General features: G+C 41.4%; 2 protein-coding genes across 18 annotated transcripts in view; one reads left to right on the plus strand and one right to left on the minus strand.

Moving 5' to 3' along the window:
• Window positions 1-19,667, minus strand: part of ACACA (acetyl-CoA carboxylase alpha) — a 284,222-nt gene that overhangs the window by 222,239 nt on the left and 42,316 nt on the right. For 11 of the 17 annotated variants that reach the window (XM_025439931.3, XM_049114191.1, XM_049114189.1 and 8 more), the window contains one exon: window positions 1,273-1,319. The exons of 3 other annotated variants lie outside the window; for them this stretch is intronic. In XM_025439931.3, coding sequence (XP_025295716.1) covers window positions 1,273-1,319 — 47 coding nt within the window. Of the gene's footprint in view, window positions 1-1,272; window positions 1,320-17,452; window positions 17,606-19,667 lie in introns of those variants that run through there. 3 more of the 17 variants (XM_025439935.3, XM_049114196.1, XM_025439937.3) reach the window with 3 other exon arrangements.
• Window positions 1-19,667, plus strand: part of C9H17orf78 (chromosome 9 C17orf78 homolog) — a 47,957-nt gene that overhangs the window by 4,885 nt on the left and 23,405 nt on the right. The window lies entirely within an intron of this gene.

Here is a 19,667-nt window from a genome sequence, read left to right on the forward strand (position 1 = left end):
CTCTCGCTCGCTCGCTCTCAAATAAATAAATAAAATCTTTAAGGAAAAAAAAAAAACTAGAATCATATAAATAGCATGCAACAGGAAAAAACTGACATCTAAATTTACTATACACGTCTCCCTTGGAATATTAGATTTCTTTAAAATGATTTTTAAATGTCTCCAAATTTTATTAAGATAGTTACTTCCAGAAATCTAAAAGAAAACCAAATCATTTAAAAAGAAAAAAAGCAGGGATCCCTGAGTGGCCCAGTGGTCTAGCACCTGCCTTCGGCCCAGGGTGTGATCCTGAAGTCCCGATGCAAGTCCCACATTGGGCTCCCTGCATGGAGCCTGCTTCTCCCTCTGCCTGTGTCTCTTCCTCTCTCTCTGTGTCTCTCATGAATAAATAAATAAAATCCTTAAAAAAGAAATTTAAAAAAAAGAAAGAAAAAAAGGAAGAAAGGAAAAAGTGAGAAAAGGAGAAAGTAAGGGAAGGAAGGAAAGTTCTAACAGATTGACCCCTTTGAAGAACATCAAAAGATACAGCAACAAAAAAGACTACTTCATATTTTAGAGCAGTAAATAATCAAGTTTTAAAAAATAATGAGACCCTCTCCCCCTGCAAAATTCCAAATTCCATCTCAACACAGAAAACACAGGCTGCCTTCTTCACAGGAGAAATAAATAAGGCACTCGGGGGCATGTTCTAGTTTATAGTCTGACCAAAATTAAATGACTACACAAAAAAATAAAATTCATGAGAAAAGAGCCCTTCTCTGATTCCATGGGAGAAGGAAAAGAAATGGATCAATAAATGAGAGGCTTCTTAAGGTCAACTTCAAATTCTTCTTTCCTGGCTAAGAAGAACATGAAGGCAGCCTCCCCTGAAGTGTTGCAAAGATTGGAAGCAGCTCAGTTGTCAGCAGTTAAAGAGCCTATCTACCAACCAGCAATTCTACTGAATGGCATCCCCAGGCACAAGCCCACAAACCACCAGAAAAGAGAGGTCATGTATGGAAAATCACTGAGTAGCTGTCCAGAAATTCTAGAAGCTACTTTTCAGCCTGTCCCATTTCCATTGATTCTAGTCCTGTATTAAAGAGAAGGAGGGGGTAGGGGCTGGAATACTATCATTGTCAGACCATCCACTTCAGGTTATCCCCTATATCTGCCTGTGTTCTTTTGTAAAAGGCAACTTTTACCATAAAAGTCTATGGTTTAATATTTTAGCACATGAACATAAAATTTTCATCATACTGTAAACATAAAAGAACATTATTTGTAACTGACCTCTTATAATTCTCACTGTCTGAGCAGATATCCACCTCCAAAAAGAACTAAAGAGAGAAAGAGAGATTTGAAGCATTTTTTTTACGAAATCCAATTTTAGCAATTTCTGTTTTGCTCAGCAAAATACGAAATTATAATACTCAAAGTATCAATTTTCTTTTTTTCAAAAGTATCAATTTTCTTATCAAATTTATTATTTAACTTGAAGCATAAGGTTCAGCTGTTTATTATTTGTTCTAATCTATAAATCAAAAGCATTACACATTCAAAGATTTTATTTCTCATCAGAGTATTAAATAATCCAAGCTTACCATTTCACAAGGTGCCTTTTCCAACTTTATACTTCAGTGAACATATTCCAACCCTATGATATCCAGCATTTCATCAAAAAAGCAGTGGGGAGAAGAGAACCACTAGAACCCCTACAATTCAGTTAGACTCCGATTATATCTCCAAATGGTTATACCCACACACAAGGCTGGAAGCCAGGAAGGGGACAGATTTTGCATTAAATTAAGTCCCTAAAACTCTAAGGGATCAAGGAGTCTCTCATTGTTTTCCAAATCCTAGGTTTCCTTCCATGCTCAACAATTTATATGTATGTAGGGTAAAAATTCTCAACTTTGATTATGTATAACAATCACCTATGGAGAGGGATCCCTGGGTGGCTCAGCGGTTTAGCTCCTGCCTTTGCCCCGGGGCATGATCCTGGAGTCCCGGGATCAAGTCCCATGTCCTTGCAGGGAGCCTGCTTCTCCCTCTGCCTGTGTCTCTGCCTCTCTCTCTGTGTCTCTCATGAATAAATAAAATCTTAAAAAAAAAAAAAAAAAAAAAAAAAACCCACAATCACCTATGGAGCTATTTATTTATTTAAATTAAAAAAAATTTTAGTATACCTGACACACAATATTATTATTAGTTTCAGGACTATGGAGCTTTTTTAGGGGGTCGGGTGGGTGGGAATCAGGCAGTTTTTATTTATGATGGCAACTAGAAGACTCCACTCAGGAGCATGGGCGAGATAAGGACTGAGCCCATGCCTTCTGCTTCTCCTCGTAATTCCTGGGGGGCAAATTCCTTTTTTTTTTTTTTTTTAAGATTTTATTTATCTATTCACGAAAGACACAGAGAGAGAGAGAGGCAGAGACACAGGCAGAGGGAGAAGCAGGCTCCATAGGAAGCCCAATGTAGGACTCAATCCTGGGACTCTGGGATCACACCCTGAGCCAAAGGCAGATGCCCAACCGCTGAGCCACCCAGGTATCCCCTGGGGGCAAATTCCTGCTGCAGTTTCTTCCACAAGCCTTTATTCATTTCCTTAAACTCTTCCAAAGTAGCTATAGACAGGCCAGTAAAGCTCATGTCTCTGAGGTGAGGGTACTTGTGTTTGTAATGGTTTGACCCGGGATCAAGTCCCACTTCAGGCTCCCTACATGGAGCCTGCTTCTCCCTCTGCCTCTGTCTCTTTCTGTCTCTCATGAATATAAATAAAATCTTAAAAAAAAAAAAAATGGCAATAGGGTGGCTCAAAGTGGAGGCCAGCCACCCCTGGCATTTCCTTAAGCTATGTGAGGAATAGCCAGTGGAGGAGACCAAATGGGATGCAAGTAGCACAGGCCTTTCTGGAGGGAGAACACAGACTGCCAAGCCTGAGGCCTATGATCAAATGCAGGGATCACGCCCTGGGCCGAAGGCAGCGCTAAACCGCTGAGCCACCCAGGATGCCCCCTATTGTCATTTTTTAAAACATGTATGTCTAAATCCCCAGATCTACTGAATCAGAATCACAGCTGGAGACCCAGAGATCTGAATATCAAGTTTCACTGTTGGCTGACACTGACAAATATCCAGGGTGGAGAAAAAATCCAGAACTTCTAAGAGAAGACCTCAAATAACAAATGACAGGATTGGGGCAGTGCTGCGGAAGCTGGATTTACCCAATTATGTAGTCTAAACTAGCATTATTCCCTACAATTGTGGTAGGGAAGAGGCTGTGAGAAGAGGAAGAAAAGGGAAGTGGTTTGAATCAGTTGCAACCAAAGGTGCCGTGGAGGTGGAGTCAAAACCTAGGACTCAAGATCAAATTCTGACTCTGCCAAATATTGGCAGTGCAAACATGAACAAGTCACTTAACATCTCTGAGCCTCGTCATCTGCAAAAATAAAAGGGTCATATATTACCTCGGGGGATTGCTGTGAAGACTGACAACAAATGAAAAGTATTCTGTAAGCTATATACTAGACCACTGTTTATGGGTTACCACCATGAAGAATACTACGAAATAAATTTAGAGAGTTACAACCAACAATTTAAAAATGAAGGGGCGGGCAGCCCAGGTGGCTCAGCGGTTTTGCGCCACCTTCAGCCCAGGGCATGATCCTGGAGACCTGGGATCGAGTCCCACGTCAGGCTCCCTGCATGGAGCCTGCTTCTCCCTCTGCCTGTGTCTCTGCCTCTCTCTCTCTCTCTCTGTGTCTCTCATGAATAAATAAATAAAATCTTTAAAAACAAAAACAATAAATAAATTAATTAATTAAAATAAAATAAAATAAAATAAAATAAAATAAAATAAAATAAAATAAAATAAAAATGAAGTGGTGCCTGGCTGGTACAGTCAGTAGAGCATTCCACTCTTGATGTTGGGGTCATGAGTTTAAGCCCCACCTTGAGCATAGCTTATTAAAAAAAAAAAAAAAAGTCATTAAAAATGAAATAGAACAGAAAATGTTAAGAGTATACCACACTTCATGAGAATGAATACTGTTCTGTGAATTTTTGTACCAGTTAAACATACTTCAAAAAAGTCTTGAGTCACAATTAATCCTGTCTTGCCTCCTCCACTTTATACTCTCACTAGAGAGCAACACAGTAATTTAATATATAAACCAACGGTTCTTAAACTTCCTTAGGTCAAGACACTATTAGGAATCTGATAAAGGGGCAGCCCGGATGGCTCAACGGTTTATGCCGCCTTCAGCCCAGGGCCTGATCCTGGAGACCTGGGATTGAGTCCCACGTCAGGCTCCCTGCGTGGAGCCTGCTTCTCCCTCTGCCTGTGTCTCTGCCTCTCTCGATCTGTGTGTCTCTCATGAATAAGTAAATAAAATCTTTAAAAAGAAAAAAGGAATCTTATAAAAGCTATGGACTTTCTTGACAAAAATTCACCTTCACCCAAAATTCTGCTCACATACAAGTTTAGGACTCCCAAAGCCTTGCCAGGAATCAGGTTAAGATCCTCTTCTCTAAAAAGAAAAAAAACAATGCAAGTGACTTCTGAGGAAGGCTCATATTGTTGCTCTCTTACCAACTCCAAAAGAAGGCCTCCCCCCAGATAGAGTGGTAGTATATTGTTTATCCAAAGAAAAATCTTCTTCTGGACGCCTGGGTGGCTCAGCGGTTGAGCATCTGCCTTTGGCTCAGGGAGGGATCCCATGGTCCCGGGATTGAATACCCCATCGGGCTCCCTGCATAGAGCCTGCTTCTCCCTCTGTCTCTTGTCTCTGCCTCTCTGTGTGCATGTTTCTCATGAATAAATAAATATGAATAAATAAATAAAATCTTTAAAAATATTTCTTCATTAGACCAAATTGTTGGCATTGTCAAATTCTCTCCTATTAAAAAAAAGTGTTAAAATGTTCTTGAACTTTTATTTGGAAACCCTTCAAAATATTTGCAGAAGGCTCCCAAACTATACTCTATGTGCCTGAAAATGGGATAAAGCTAGTTATAGCTAATTCACTTATTTAAAAGTCAGCCTTGGGCAGCCCTGGTGGCCTAGCGGTTTAGCGCCGCCTTCGCCTGAGACATGATCCTGGAGACCCAGGATCAAGTCCCACGTCAGGCTCCCTGCATGGAGCCTGCTTCTCCCTCTGCCTGTGTCTCTGCCTCTCCCTCTCTCTCTCTGTGTCTGTCATGAATAAACAAAATCTTTTAAAAAATAAAAAATAAAAAAATAAAAGTCAGTCTGCATTTCACCCAGGGATATTTCTCTAAAACAGAACAGATTTTACCAAACTTACTTAGGATGTTTCCCTTGAACTCAAGTGACAGTATTTCCCAAGTGATTCTAATGAAGAAGCAGCAATTCGTTTTCTTAGTCACTGATAAAAGTAACCACACATCGTTGCCTTTTAAGTGATAGTAACTTCATTTAAATTTCTTCAAAAGAAATCATCAATTATGACTTTTTCATTTTTGTCATTTTACTGACGAACTTTTAAATGGATTTTAGTATTAATTTAGTATCCATGAGAGAGTTAGGTTTTTTTTTTGTTGTTGTTTTTTAATTTTTTAAAAAACAAGTACTTGTGTCCCAAATAGTGAGATGGAATAAAAATGATTTGGTCCCTGGCTAAGATGCTATAGATACATAAAGAAACATAAATTTATAGTAGTATAATAATTGCTAGATGTAGAAACACAAAAAAGAAAAGTACTTTATCCAGACTTGGAGGTAGTACTGGTGAGGAAAGGGATCAAGGAGTTCCCGGAGTGAGAAGACATTAACAATGAAAAACCAGGGATCCCTGGATGGCGCAGCGGTTTGGCGCCTGCCTTTGGCCCAGGGCGCGATCCTGGAGACCCGGGATCGAATCCCACGTCGGGCTCCCGGTGCATGGAGCCTGCTTCTCCCTCTGCCTGTGTCTCTGCCTCTCTCTCTCTCTGTGACTATCACAAATAAATAAATAAATACCTTAAAAAAAAAAAAAAATTTAACAATGAAAAACCAGTATATAAACAAGGACCAAGAGCAAGAAGCATTCCATGTAGAAGAAGCCACAGAGTAAACACTCAGGCTATAGAATACAATGATTTATGAGAAATATGAGACCTGAATGGCTTCAAGAGTTTGAGGTAATTTCCTTCAAGACCCAGCTGGAGACTTGTTATGTTGTTTTTGTTTTTGTTTTGTAAAACAAGACTATACTTCTTTAGGGTACAGTAGTCAGAAAACATAACATTGCGTAATTGTCTATTCTATTCCTCATTTCTCAGTCCAGGGATATAGAATATTTTTCAAGGATAAAGCTGGTGAAAGCTTCTGCATCTTCCAAGAAATATTTAAAGAAGCCTTGCCAGGGACACCTGGGTGGCTCGGTGGTTAGGTGTCTACCTTTGGCTCACGGCGTGATCCTGGAGTTCAGGGATCGAGCCCCACATCGGGCTCCCTGCATGGAGTCTGCTTCTCCCTCTGCCTGTGTCTCTGCCTCTCTCTCTGTGTCTCTCATCAATCAATAAATAAAATCTTTAAAAATATAAATAAAGAAGCCTTGCCAAACTTCTGGATAAAGACAATGGGTTGAACACATATCTATTTTTTTATTAAAAGATTTTATTTAGGGGATTCCTGAGTGGCTCAGCAGTTTGGCGCCTGCCTTCGGCCCAGGGCGTGATCCTGGAGTCCCGGGATCGAGTCCCGCATCGGGCTCCCTGTGAGGAGCCTGCTTCTCCCTCTGCCCGTGTCTCTGCCTGTGTGTGTGTGTGTGTGTGTGTGTGTGTGTCTCATGAATAAATAAACAAAATCTAATAAATAAAATAAATAAATATTGATTTTATCTATTGGGATGCCTGGGTGGCCCAGTGGTTGAGCGCCTGCCTTTCTGGTGTCTCATGAATGAATGAGTGAATGAATGAATAAATAAATAAATAAAATCTTTTTAAAAAAATTTATATATTTATTCATGAGAAACAGAGAGAGAGAGGCAGAGACATAGGCAGAGGGAGAAGCAGGCTCCCTGCAGGAAGCCTCACGCGGGACTTGATCCCAGGACCTCGGGATCCCGACCTGAGCCAAAGGCAGGCGCTCAACCACTGAGCCACCCAGGTGCTCTGAACACATATCCATTTTGCTTCTGCCTAAAATCCTACTGAAAAAACAAAAGTAAAGGAATTTTTTTTAAAGATATAACCCACAAAAGACCCTCATCTCCCCCACCCCCACAAAAGAAAGTCAGGGGAGACAACAGCAAGGTAATTTTCTTAGAAAGCAGGTAGAAACATGATAAACGACTACCCAAATCTGGGAAACCGAATCATAAGCCATCTGTGGTAAACTCAGAATCAATATACTTTATACCAAAGAATCTTCAAAATGTTCAGAACATGGAAGTGAATGATGGAGATAAAGAGGATCTGGTTGAAATTCTATTTCAGAGGCTTCAGATCCTTGATTTTCTTCCCAACTAGTTAACCCAGGTGCCTGCTGCTCTAATGTCCTGATAAAAGACTGGAGATTTATTCTCTGGAGAGGGTTAAACATGAGGTTTCTAGACTGGGGGATACCAGAAACAGTAAAGAGGATAATACCATGTTGAAAATGGAAAAATTAAGTAAGCATATTGAGTAATAGCTCCCAGCCTTCTTTCCCCAATTTTCACCAACCAGGAGAGAAATTAGAAGATCCTTCTTTGCAGAATCTAACTAGACCAAGGGAAAAAACTTCAAATGGTAACACTGGAGTTTGCTAACTAAGATGCCCCACCAGATCACCCTAACTTCTTTGTAGGTCAACCAGCCTCATTCATATTCTCATAACCTTGAATTAGCTTTTCAATTGCCCCCTGTTAAAATTAAGGAGACAATTAAAAGTTACTAGATGTCTGAGTAAAACCTCCAACATGAAAGAAAGGGAAAAAATGCAACTAGATAAAGAGATTACATGGAAACAGAAAATGTTAAAAATCGGGGGGTGGTAGGGCAGGTGACATGACTTTATATGTAGAAATGTTTTTTGCAGAAACAGAAAAGCCTGTCCTAAAATTCATATGGAATCCCAAGGACCCCCAGATAGCCAGAGAAATCTTGAAAAGAACATAACTGGAAGACTCATGCTTCCTGATTTTAAAACTTACCACAAAGCTGCAGTATTGGTATAAAGACAGATATACAGAACAGGGAAACAGAACAGAGAGCCCAAAAAGAATGGGATCTTGCCATTTGCAATAACAGGATGAACCTCGAGGGTATAACACTAAGTAAAATAAAGTCAGAGAAAGACAAATACCATATGATTCCATTCATATGCAGAATTTAAGAAACATAGCAAATGAATTTTAAAAAGAGACAAATAGGGGCTCCTGGATAGCTCAGTCAGTTGAGCATCTGACTCTTAGTTTCAGCTCAGGTCCTGAAATCAAGCCCACATAAGGCTCTGGGCTTGGCACAGAGTCCTCTCGATGATTCTCTCCCTCTACTCTTCCCCCCACTCATGCTTGCTTGTTCATAACTCTAAAAATAAATGAATAAATCTTTTTTTAATAAGAGACAAATAATAAAACAGATTCTCAACCACAGACAACAAGCTGGTGGTTGTCAGAGGGGAGGTGGGAGGGTGTAAGAATGAAGTAGGTTGAAGGGGATTAAGAGTACACTTGTGATGAGCACTAAGTAATGCTTAGAATTGAATTATATACCTAAACTAATATAACATTTTATGTTAATTATACTTCAATTAAAAAAACAGAGCCCAGAAATAAACCCTCTTGTATATGGTCAAATGATATTTGACAAGGGTGCTAAGACCACTTAATGAAGAAAGGACAGCTTTTTCAAAAAATGGTGCTAGGAAAACGGGATCTCCACATACAAAGTTGGACTCTTCCCTAACACCACATTAAAAAGTTAACTAAAAATGCGTCAAGTCTTTAAGTATAAAACCTAAACTAATAAAACTCTTAGAAGAAACATAGGACAAAAGGTTTGTAACATTGGATTTGGAAAATTTTTTCTTGGATATGACACCAAGAGCTACCTTAACAATAGAAAAAATAGACAAATTGGACTTCTTGAAAATTAAGAAAACTGCACTTCAAAAGACCCTATCAATAGAGTAAAAATGCAACCCAAAGAATGGGAGAAAATACTTGCAAATCATGTATCTGTTAAGAGATTAATATCCAGGGCAGCCCTGGTGGCGCAGCGGTTTAGTGCCGCCTGCAGCCCTGGGTGTGATCCTGGAGACCCAGGATCGAGTCCCACATCGGGCTTCCTGCATGGAGCCTGCTTCTCCCTCTGCCTGTGTCTCTGCCTCTCTCACACTCTCTCTGAATGAATAAATAAATAAATCTTTAAAAAAAAAAAAAAAGAGATTAATATCCAGAATACATAAAAAACTGTTAAAACTCAATAAGAACCAACCCAATTCAAAAATGGGCAAGGATGGGACGCCTGGGTGGTTCAGCAGTGAAGCGTCTGCCTTTGGCCCAGGACCTGATCCTGGAGTCCCAGGATCAAGTCCCACGTCGGGCTCTCTGCACAGAGCCTGCTTCTCCCTCTGCCTGTGTCTCTGCCTCTTTCTGTGTCTCTCATTAATAAATAAACAAAAATCTTTAAAAAAAAAATGGGCAAAGGACTTAAAATGAAATTTCTCCGGGACACCTGGGTGGCTTAGTGATTGAGCATCTGCCTTTGGCTCAGGGCATGATCCCAGAGTCCTGGGATCGAGTCCCACTTCGGGCTTCCTGCATGGAGCCTGCTTCTCCCTCTGCCTATGTCTCTGCCCCATCCCCCAAAAAAATTTCTCCAAAGAAGATGTATGAGTGGCTAATAAGCAGATCAATATACTCAACATCACTAATCATTAGGGAGATGCAAATCAAAATAATAAGATACCAACCCATACCAACCAGGATGGCTACATCAAAACAAAAACAAAAACAAAAACAGAAAACAAAAACAAAACAGAAAACAAGCGTTGGCATGGATGTGGAGAAACTGGAACCCTTGGGCACTATCAGTGGGAATGTAACCTGGTATAGCCCCTGAAGAAAAGAGTAATGGTGGTTCCTTAAAAAATTAAAAATAGAATTACCATATAATCCAACTATTCCACTTTTGGATATATACCCAAAAAAAATGAATACAGGCTCTCAAAGATATATTTTTACATCCATGTTCTTAGCAGCATTATTCACAATAGCTTATACATGGGAAAAGCTCAGTGGGATGACGGATGAATGGATAAGCAAAATGTGGCATACGCATACAGCTAAATGTTATTCAGCCTTAAAAAAGGAAGGAAATTCTGCAATATGCTCCAATATGAATGAACCTTGAGGACATTATGCTACGTGAAATAAGTCAGTGACAAAAAAGACAAATGCTATATGATTCTACTTACATGAGGTACTTAGTCAAATCATATAAACCAGAAGTACAATGGTGTTTGGCAGGGGTTATGGGGAGCTGAGAATGGAGAACCATTGTTTAGTAGGTATAGAAGTTCAGTTTCACAAGATGAAAAAAGTTTTGGGGATGGGTGGTACTAATGGGTATGCATGGTTATAAATGTACTTAATATTGAACTGTATGCCTTTAAATGGTCAAGATGGTATATTTTATATGTATTTTACCACAAGAAAAATGGAAAAAAAAATACCTCACAGATTACATATTAATTACTATAAAAGGGGATACTTATATACTACTATATTAAAGGGGGATACTTACAATGGTGATCACCTTAAGTGTTTAAATATCACCATTACTAGGACAAACTAACATTAGTTGCCCCCTGACGTGATGCAGTTAAAAAACAGAGTCAAGGGATCCCTGGGTGGCTCAGCGGTTTAGCTCCTGCCTTCGGCCCAGGATGTGATCTTGGGAGTCCCAGGATTGAGTCCCACATGGGGCTCCCCGCATGGAGCCTGCTTCTCCCTCTGCCTGTGTCTCTGCCTCTCTCTATCTCTCATGAATAAATAAATAAAATATTAAAAAAAAAAACAGTCAAACACTCATCTTCTATAGTAAGACATCAATAACAAATGCCTAAAAATGAATAATCGAGAGGTAGTAAGATAATGTTATGTAGAGACAAAAGGATATAGTAATATGTCAGCTAAAATTAATGAAAGGGGGAAGGAGTGACGGAATGCTGTTTTATTGTAATACACTTTGTAAAACAATAGGACTTTTTAAACTATGTGCATGTATAACTTTGATGAAAATAAAAAAGTAAAAAGTTCATCCTATGTTAAGACAGGAAAGGTGGGGCAGCCCCGGTGGCGCAGTGGTTTAGTGCCGCCTGCAGCCCAGGGCATGATCCTGGAGACCCTGGATCGAGTCCCATGTCAGGCTCTCTGCGTGGAGTCTGCTTCTCCCTCTGCCTGTATTTCTGCCTCTCTGTGTGTGTGTGTGTGTGTCTCTATGAATAAATAAATAAAATCTTTAAAAAAAAAAAAAAAGAGGAAAGGTGAAGAATGGTGTGTAAAGTATGCATAATTTATATTAAATAATCAGCAGAGGGGAGACAGAAGAGATGAGCATGTTTGTACATGAATAAAATATCTGATAATTACTAAGAAATTAACAACTTTATATTTAAATCAGTATGTCAGATAATGATTAAGAAATTAAGAACACTTGCCTCTGGTGACAACTGAGTGGCTACAAGACAAGGTTGGAAGGAGACTGTCTTTGTGTTTAAAATTTTGAACTATGTGAATGTATCAGCAACTAAGGATTTTAAATAAGTTTAATACAATACTTTAGGGCAGCCTGGGTGGCTCAGCAGTTTGGCGCCTGCCTTTGGCCCAGGGCGTGATCCTGGAGACCCGGTATCAAGTCCCACGTCGGGCTCTCTGCACAGAGCCTGCTTCTCCCTCTGCCTGTGTCTCTGCCTCTTTCTGTGTCCCTCATTAATAAATAAATAAAAATCTTTAAAAAAAAAAATAAGATAAAACTTTACTAAAGTCTATACCACTCTGATATCTTATTTCATAACTGCCTGAGCATTTAAGTAGACAAGAGATATGTCATTCACTTATTTATTAGTATGTGTTACTGTATAGTTAACTATGAGTTACCTCCTCAAAGAAGCTGAGAAAAGTTATTATTTCTTCTGATTGTTTTAGATCTACCACCTCCAATACACACCCAATACTGCACAATGCTGTGTAAACACTAGGCCTTTGCAGGCTGAGTGTTCTGTAGGAATTCAAATGAACATTGGGAGTTACAAAACTAGGAGACACAGCCACATGTTTATTTCAAATATTATACCCTAGACATTTGGAGGCCTCCAGGTAAAAAGTAATTTTGTGAATTCAAAAAGCTCTGGGGTTATGAATCAATTTATCCTCATAATCTTATTTCACAGAACAGCATTCAGAAAAAGGGGGAGCCATAATTGAAGTATGTCAGCAGCCTTCCAGAGTCTCAAAGAACAATTTCTTTCTTGAAGAAATATTGCTAGGGTGCTTTATTTTTGCCCCCCTCTCCCCCAAGCCTCCTGGGTGTATTAAGGCATGGCACTTTACGTTACCTGGCAAAGACGGAGAAATTTACAGGTTAAAACAGATTTCTAATTCTTTTGGGATTACATCATCTTCTTTTTCTCCAATTTATTTATTTATTTATTTATTTATTTATTTATTTATTTATTTATCTGAGAGAGAGAGAGAGAGAGAACATGCGCAAGCATAGTGGAGAGCAGCAGAGGGAGAGGGAACAGCAGACCCCTTGCTGAGCAGGGAGTCCAACACAGGGCTACATCCCAAAACTATGAGATCATGACTGAGCCGAAGGCAGACACTTAACTGAAGGGGCCATCCAGGCACCCAGGAATTACAGCATCTTATTTGGTTTTAGGGAAATAGTTTTAAGTTGAAAAAAATGAATAACTCTGAAAAATTAGTTGCCCTGTGATTTATTAGGTCAGATGATGAACTGCCTATAATTGGGGAGTTTTCAACAGGAGTATCAGATAAAATATTGTCATAATGAGTGGAAAACTGGACTAGAAAATTCCTAAGGTAGGTGTGCCTGGATGGCTCGGTTGGTTAAGCATCTAACTCTTGATCTCAGCTCAAGTCTCAGGGTAATGAGTTCAATCCCCATGTTGGCCTCCATACGGGGCATGGAGCATACTTAATTTTAAATATTTTTATTTATTTATTCATGAGAGACAGAGAGAAAGCGTGAGAGAGAGGCAGAGGGAGAAGCAGGCTCCATACAGGGAGCCCGACATGAGACTTGATCCTGGGACTCTAGGATCAGGCCTGAGCCAAAGGCAGGCACTAAACCGCTGACCCACCCAGGCATCCCTGAAGCATACTTTAAAAAAAAAAAAAAATCTAAGGTACATCCTAACAGTTATACACTCTATTAAGTTCTTAGACTTTATGAGATGGAATCAAAGGGAAATTATATGGTTTATTTTGTCAGGGCCACAAGTATCACTAAAAGCACAAAATATAAACAACTCAGTGTCAATTTACATGACTAAGGACAGATTTGAAAGCTGTCTACAAAAACAGAAAGTAATTTTTAGGAACTTCATTAGCAAGTGTACACTCTATTTCTATCATAGGAGATAATCAAATATTTGTAAATGAAACCTTGTATTTTCCTGAAAACAGTTCTCCAAAACTAAGTCTGCTTTTCAAATTTAACTTCATGAATTCACTCAGAATTTTCAAACTTACATATTATCATTTAAAGGTGAAAATTGGGGATCCCTGGGTGGCTCAGCGGTTTAGCGCCTGCCTTTGGCCCAGGGTGCGATGCTGGAGTCCCGGGATCGAGTCCCATGTCGGACTCCCAGCATGGAGCCTGCTTCTCCCTCTGCCTGTGTCTCTGCCTCTTTCTCTATGTCTATCATAAATAAATAAACAAATCTTTAAAAATAAATAAATAAATAAATAAAATAAAAGGTGAAAATTATGTATACAAGTTATTCTGTCTGGGATGTAATTTATAACCAGTACTGCCAGGCAATTTCAATTCCTAATGTCATATGGTGGTAAACACTACTTTGGTTCCTTCTATAAAGAAGGGTGAGATTGGCAGGCTGAAAGGATGGAATGATCCTAAGTCCCAAATAATATCATTGGGAGGCAAAATCAACTGGGACCACAAACCTTTGGGTGAGGCACTTAACATCTTGTTGCTGAAGGCACCTTTCCCTTTCTTCCTTAAACATCCGGAGATTAGATGGCTTTATGGTAGCTTTAATAACAAATTGATAAGAGAACTGTATCCTCAGAGTATATATAATCTAAGACTGATTGGTTGAACTCATAAGAACTTATGTACTATCAGTCAGATCCATATCCCTTGTGTTCAGGCAATGTCCTTATGAAACTATTTGTCATAGTTTCTTACCTATTCAATATCATTTTCATATAGTCTATTAAATTGAAGTAGTGAATACTAAATTATAGAATTAATGGAACAAAAAACTAGTTAAGCAATAATCTGTTAAAGTGTAAGATTAATGTAGACTTCCTTTAAAAATGTTAGTCACCTCAATAGGTACAGAAATTTTTTTAAAGATTTATTTATTTGGGCGCCTGGGTGGTTCAGCCGCAAGCATCTGCCTTTAGCTTAAGTCATAATCCCAGGGTCCTAGGATGGAGCCCTATTATGGGGATCTCTGCTCAGCAGGAAGTGGGCTTCTCCCCTTCCCTCTGGATGCCATTCCCCCTGCTTACACTCTCACTCCCTTACTGTCAAATAAATAAATAAAATCTAAAAAATAAAAATATATTTGCATTTAAAAAAAATTTATTTAAGAGAGAAAGAGAAAGAGAGAGAGAGCGCGCACACACAAGGGCAGGAACGAGGGAAGGAGCAGAGAAAATCCTCAAGCGGGGAGTCCCCACTGAACATGGAGCCTGAAATAGGGCTTAATCCCAGAACCCTGAGATCATGACCTGAGCTGAAATCAAGAGTCAGATACTTAACCTGAGCCACTCAGGTGCCCCAGTATAGAAATTTTTTTTAAGAGTTTGGAAAGGTACTTGATGCATAGTTACTATCATTCTTAACCTTTAAGATTGTGTTAGATTTTTTTTCTAAATTGTTAAAAAGACTCTTCCAATTAGAAATACTAAATTCCAGGGGCGCCTGGGTGGCTCAGTCCATTAAGCGTCAGACTCTTGATCTCACCTCAGGTCTGGATCTCAGAGTCATGAGTTCAAGCCCCATGTTGCGGTCCACACTCAGTAGGGAATCTGTTTGGGATTCTCCCTCTTCCTCTGACCCCACACCCCCACCTCCATGCATGTGTTTTTTTCTCTCTCACTCAAATAAATAAATAAAATATTTTTAAAAATAATCAATGTCTAATTCTAATAATTTTTATTTTACTTCTTTCTTCAATGAAGACTATTAGAATATTAACTATCAGGGATGCCTGGGTGGCTCAGCGGTTGAGCATCTGCCCTTGGCTCAGGGCATGATCCCAGAGTCCCAGGATCAAGTCCCACATCGGGTTCCCTGCATGGAGCTTGCTTCTCCCTCTGCCTATATCACTGTGTCTCTTATGAATAAATAAGTAAAATCTTAAAAAAAAAAAAGAATATTAGCTATCAAAGAAAAATTTTTTTCAAGAAAGAAAAACACTAGCCCCAGACCTGTTAAACCAGTCTGTGTGACAGGTTAAAAAAATTTTCCTAGTCATTGATTGAAAAGGAAAAAGAATGTTACATAGTGATCTACACCTGAACCTGTTCACAGCATTTAAGAGAGGTATCAGATCACAGAGTTCTGCAGCTGGCTTTCACAATGCCAGTTCTTTGACATAACTTAGTCAATTATCTGAACTGTAAATTCATTAATACAAATGTCACCATTTCCCCACTTTCCCTACGATTTTAAAACAACTAAATCTTATGTTTGATGTATTTCTGCTATGTCTGCACTGGTAATTCAAAACAAAACTTTTGGGATGCCTGGATGGCTCCGGCCGTGGAACATGTGACTCTTGGTCTCCAGGTTGTGGGTTCAAATTCCACAGTGGATGTAGAGATTACTGAAAAAAAAAACATTTAAAAACAAAACTTCTGCAACACAAGTAAACAGAGGCAAATTTGTAAATTAATACTATGCCTTTGATAACTTTCATAGGATGCTTCACTATGTTTGTTAATTACTCTTGGATTCACAATAGTCCTCCTGTAATTAGAAAAGAGGAAACTGAGACAAGAAGTTGGAAGAGACTTGCTACTTTGTAGCAAGTAGGCACCCACCTAAACACTGCAGATGCTGTCCTACTCTATTGGTCTACAATACTTTTTTTTTTTTTTTTTAACAATACTTTCCTTAAAAGTGCCTGTCAGCACAGATATATAATAGAAGCAAGCATGCTTCTCAATCTGCACTCTGCACTTTGGGTTGAAAAAAAAAAAAAAAAAGAATGAAAAGAGATTCAAGGGGACAAACATTTGAGACTGAAGACCAAGTCATTAGGTTTATTCCACACACTGGGAAATTACAGAAACACTGCTTAAATAGATAAAATCAGGGTGTCCTCAGGTCTTTTGATTTCCATCTTAAACTTCAAACAAAAAACATCTGAAGTTAAAGTATTTCCCCAACCTGAGTAGTTATATTTTTATATGCTTCTATAAAACCCACAAGGCCTACAGAAGTCCCCGATAATGACAGCTGATTCCAAGTGTCCACTAGTGTTTACTTCTCCGTCTTCAAACCCAAAATAATGCTGGCATTGACCCAGGCAGAACCTTTACGCACATTTCCCCTTGAAATCACTAGCTTCACATCCACTTTCCTACGTTCTATCTCCAATAGCTTCCCTTGATCAGTATAGCAAACGGCAAGGAGAGTAAAAACAGACATGTACATTTACTACGTCCCTCACAGAAAATATAATAAAATCCAGAGGCAGGAACTGGCAAGGGACAACTCGCCTGGCCCTGGCTCCCACAACACAAAGACACAGCAAGAGCAACAGAAGCCAGGGCGCTTGCACCCCACACCTCACTCCGCGAGGGGAAGACGACTTTCAATGCAGCTGGACCTAATCCTCAACATCCCTCGCCCACGTGGGTCTTCTCCCTCTCCCGGGCGCCGGGTCGGACCGGAGAGAGGTCTGGAAGGAATCAGCCCAAGCCGAGGCTAGGGAGAGGGATGGTGGCGAGCTCCAGGCAGACACTCCAGCCCCTCCTTGGAGGCCCTGGGCTGTACGACTCCCAGTTCCGGGGTCTGAACTCCCAGCTCCCACCCCGAGACCCCAGTCCCCTCCGCTATCCCAGGAGGGGGAACTCAAGGGCCCAGGACTGCAGAGCGGACTGGGCTGCCCCGCACGGGTCCGGACGGGAGTGAGCCCGGGCCGCGTGCGGGCGGAAGATGGGAGGCGCCCCCCCACCCCGCTGCCGCTGCCCTCCCCGGGCCCCAGCCTCTCCAGATCCCGGATCATAGGCTCTGGGGCGGCCCTCACCTCACCTCAGGGCGGAGGCGTCCGGGGTCCGGCGGCGCCGGGAAGCCCCCGAGCAGAGGCGGTTCTAGGCGGGAGGAGACGCCGGCAGCTCCGGCGATGGCTGACAGGCGCGCAGCACCAGGCCGGCCGGGCACACGGGGGAGGGGCGGGGCCTCACGGGAGGCGGCCCCGGCCCCGCCCCCGCCCCGCCCCGCCCCTGCCTCCCACCTCAGCGAGCGAGCTCCATGAGGTGACTACGTCGGGGTTACTCCGGGACGTTCACCTCCGACCCCGCTCGCGGCTGCGGCGCAGTCTGGCCGGCCTCGAGGAGAGGCGCGGGCCCCGGGGCCGGCCGACAGCCAATGAGAGGGCGGCACGGGGCGGGGCGACGTGAGGCGATGCGGATGGTCCGAGCGCCGCTCTGCCATTCGGGGCCCAGCGGCGAGAGGGCGGGCGGGACCCGGGCGGTCGCGGCGCCCCCGGCTCGGCCTTCGCCGCCCCCTCTGCCGGGGGCGGGGACGGAGCCAGCCGGCCTTTTCCCCCACCTCGCGGAGAGGGAGATGAGGGAAATGGCCCCACATGCACCTCCCAGGAGAGAGAGAGGCGCCCGGGCTGCAGAAAGTGAGGGGCCGGCGGGCTTGCAGCACAGGAAGGGAGTCCAGAACCAAAGAGGACTGACCCGTGTAGGCCTCGAGGGACCCTATCGTTTTTATTCCTATCCCCCTGAAGAGATAGATATTGCATCCTTAAACGCCAAGAATCACACAGGCTGGTTTCCAAGTTAGTACAGGCTAACTAACTCCTGCTCCGGAACAACACAACCAGCCCCTTGGCTTGCTCAGCAGCCGCAAAGCACCCTACCCCAAAGGGTTCTGAGGTGCAGGATCCTGGAGCATTGAGGGAAAGCCTCAATAAAGGAAAATCAGTAAGAAGGGATGGACAACAGTCCTTTCTACCTTAAGCAGAGAAAATAGATGGCAGTCCTTTCCTGATTTCTCGGATTGACACATGCCTCCCAAACTCCATTGTGGTTACACCACGTCAATGAACAGAAGCCAACCAATTTCTCTAGCTTTGCCAGTTACTTCACAGCAAGACATTCACGGTGGCTGTTGAAAAGTAATATTAACACGAAAGAGTCCCAGTATATAATACAATTATCGGCTGGAAAAGAAAGAAAATTGGAGAAAAATGCACTTCAGAAATATGGGGTGAGTTTAACCCCTTACAAGAATTTAATGAAACACCCAGAATAATTTCCTGATCTTTGCACTGTCTTGTTCTAAAGGTCCGGAGAGGTATGGTAAATGATTTGGTGGGAAGAAGTTCTATGTCAGAAGGCAAAAATGGTAGAAATACACACCTGAGGTCAGAAGTTCTTGGGCAGAAGCTAAGGCAGAAAGATAGGAAGACTGGTCAACAAGAACAATATTCACCTAGGACTCCTCATAATACCACTAGGTGGTGGCTTCTCCAAGAGTTTACCAACCTACTTAAGTAGGGACTGGAAACAGAAATTTGGAATAACTGTGTCATTGGATGCGTCTGTCAATGAACAGAAATAGGAAAAGTTAGAACTTTAAAGATAATTGGGCATATTGCTGGAGGGGAAGGTGGGTGCTCCAGTGGGTGGAGGATGGGCTAAATGGTGCTCCAGTGGGTGGAGAATAGGCTAATGGGTGATGGGTATTAAGGAGGGCACTTAGTGTGATGAGCACTGGGTGCTACTTAACAGTGATGAATTAGTAAATTCTACTCCTGATTCCTATATTACACTATATATTAACTAGAGTTTAAACAAAAACTTGATACAAAAAAAAATTTTAATAAAAATTTTTTAAAGATAATTGAGCATAACTTCCTGGTTTAACAAAATGTTTGACTTGGCTGACTGGGGGGTGGGGGAGAGCTCCAGTTAAAGGGAAGCTTTGCCTCTTCCTAATAGTGCTTTTATGCTGGCATGAAGGAAATGACTTTGGAAAGAACTACAAATCTTGAGGCTGCCTCTTACTTTTCATAAATGTTTCCTATTTCTTATTAGGTAATAGGAACTTGGCCCCCAAGATTCTTAGTGATGTTGCTGTTTATCAGCCTTAGGAACACTGCAAAACCAGGAGGTTACTATCAGGAACTGTCCTTATGTGAAACTTTAGCAAGCCCTTATCCTGCTTTTGTCCTCACTGAATATTTGAGGTAATTGAGCTCCGAGGAGAACCAGACAAGGAAAGGCCTGATG

This window comes from Canis lupus, chromosome 9 (genome assembly GCF_003254725.2).
Source record: "Canis lupus dingo isolate Sandy chromosome 9, ASM325472v2, whole genome shotgun sequence".
In the NCBI taxonomy this organism is placed as follows: Eukaryota; Metazoa; Chordata; class Mammalia; order Carnivora; family Canidae; genus Canis; species Canis lupus.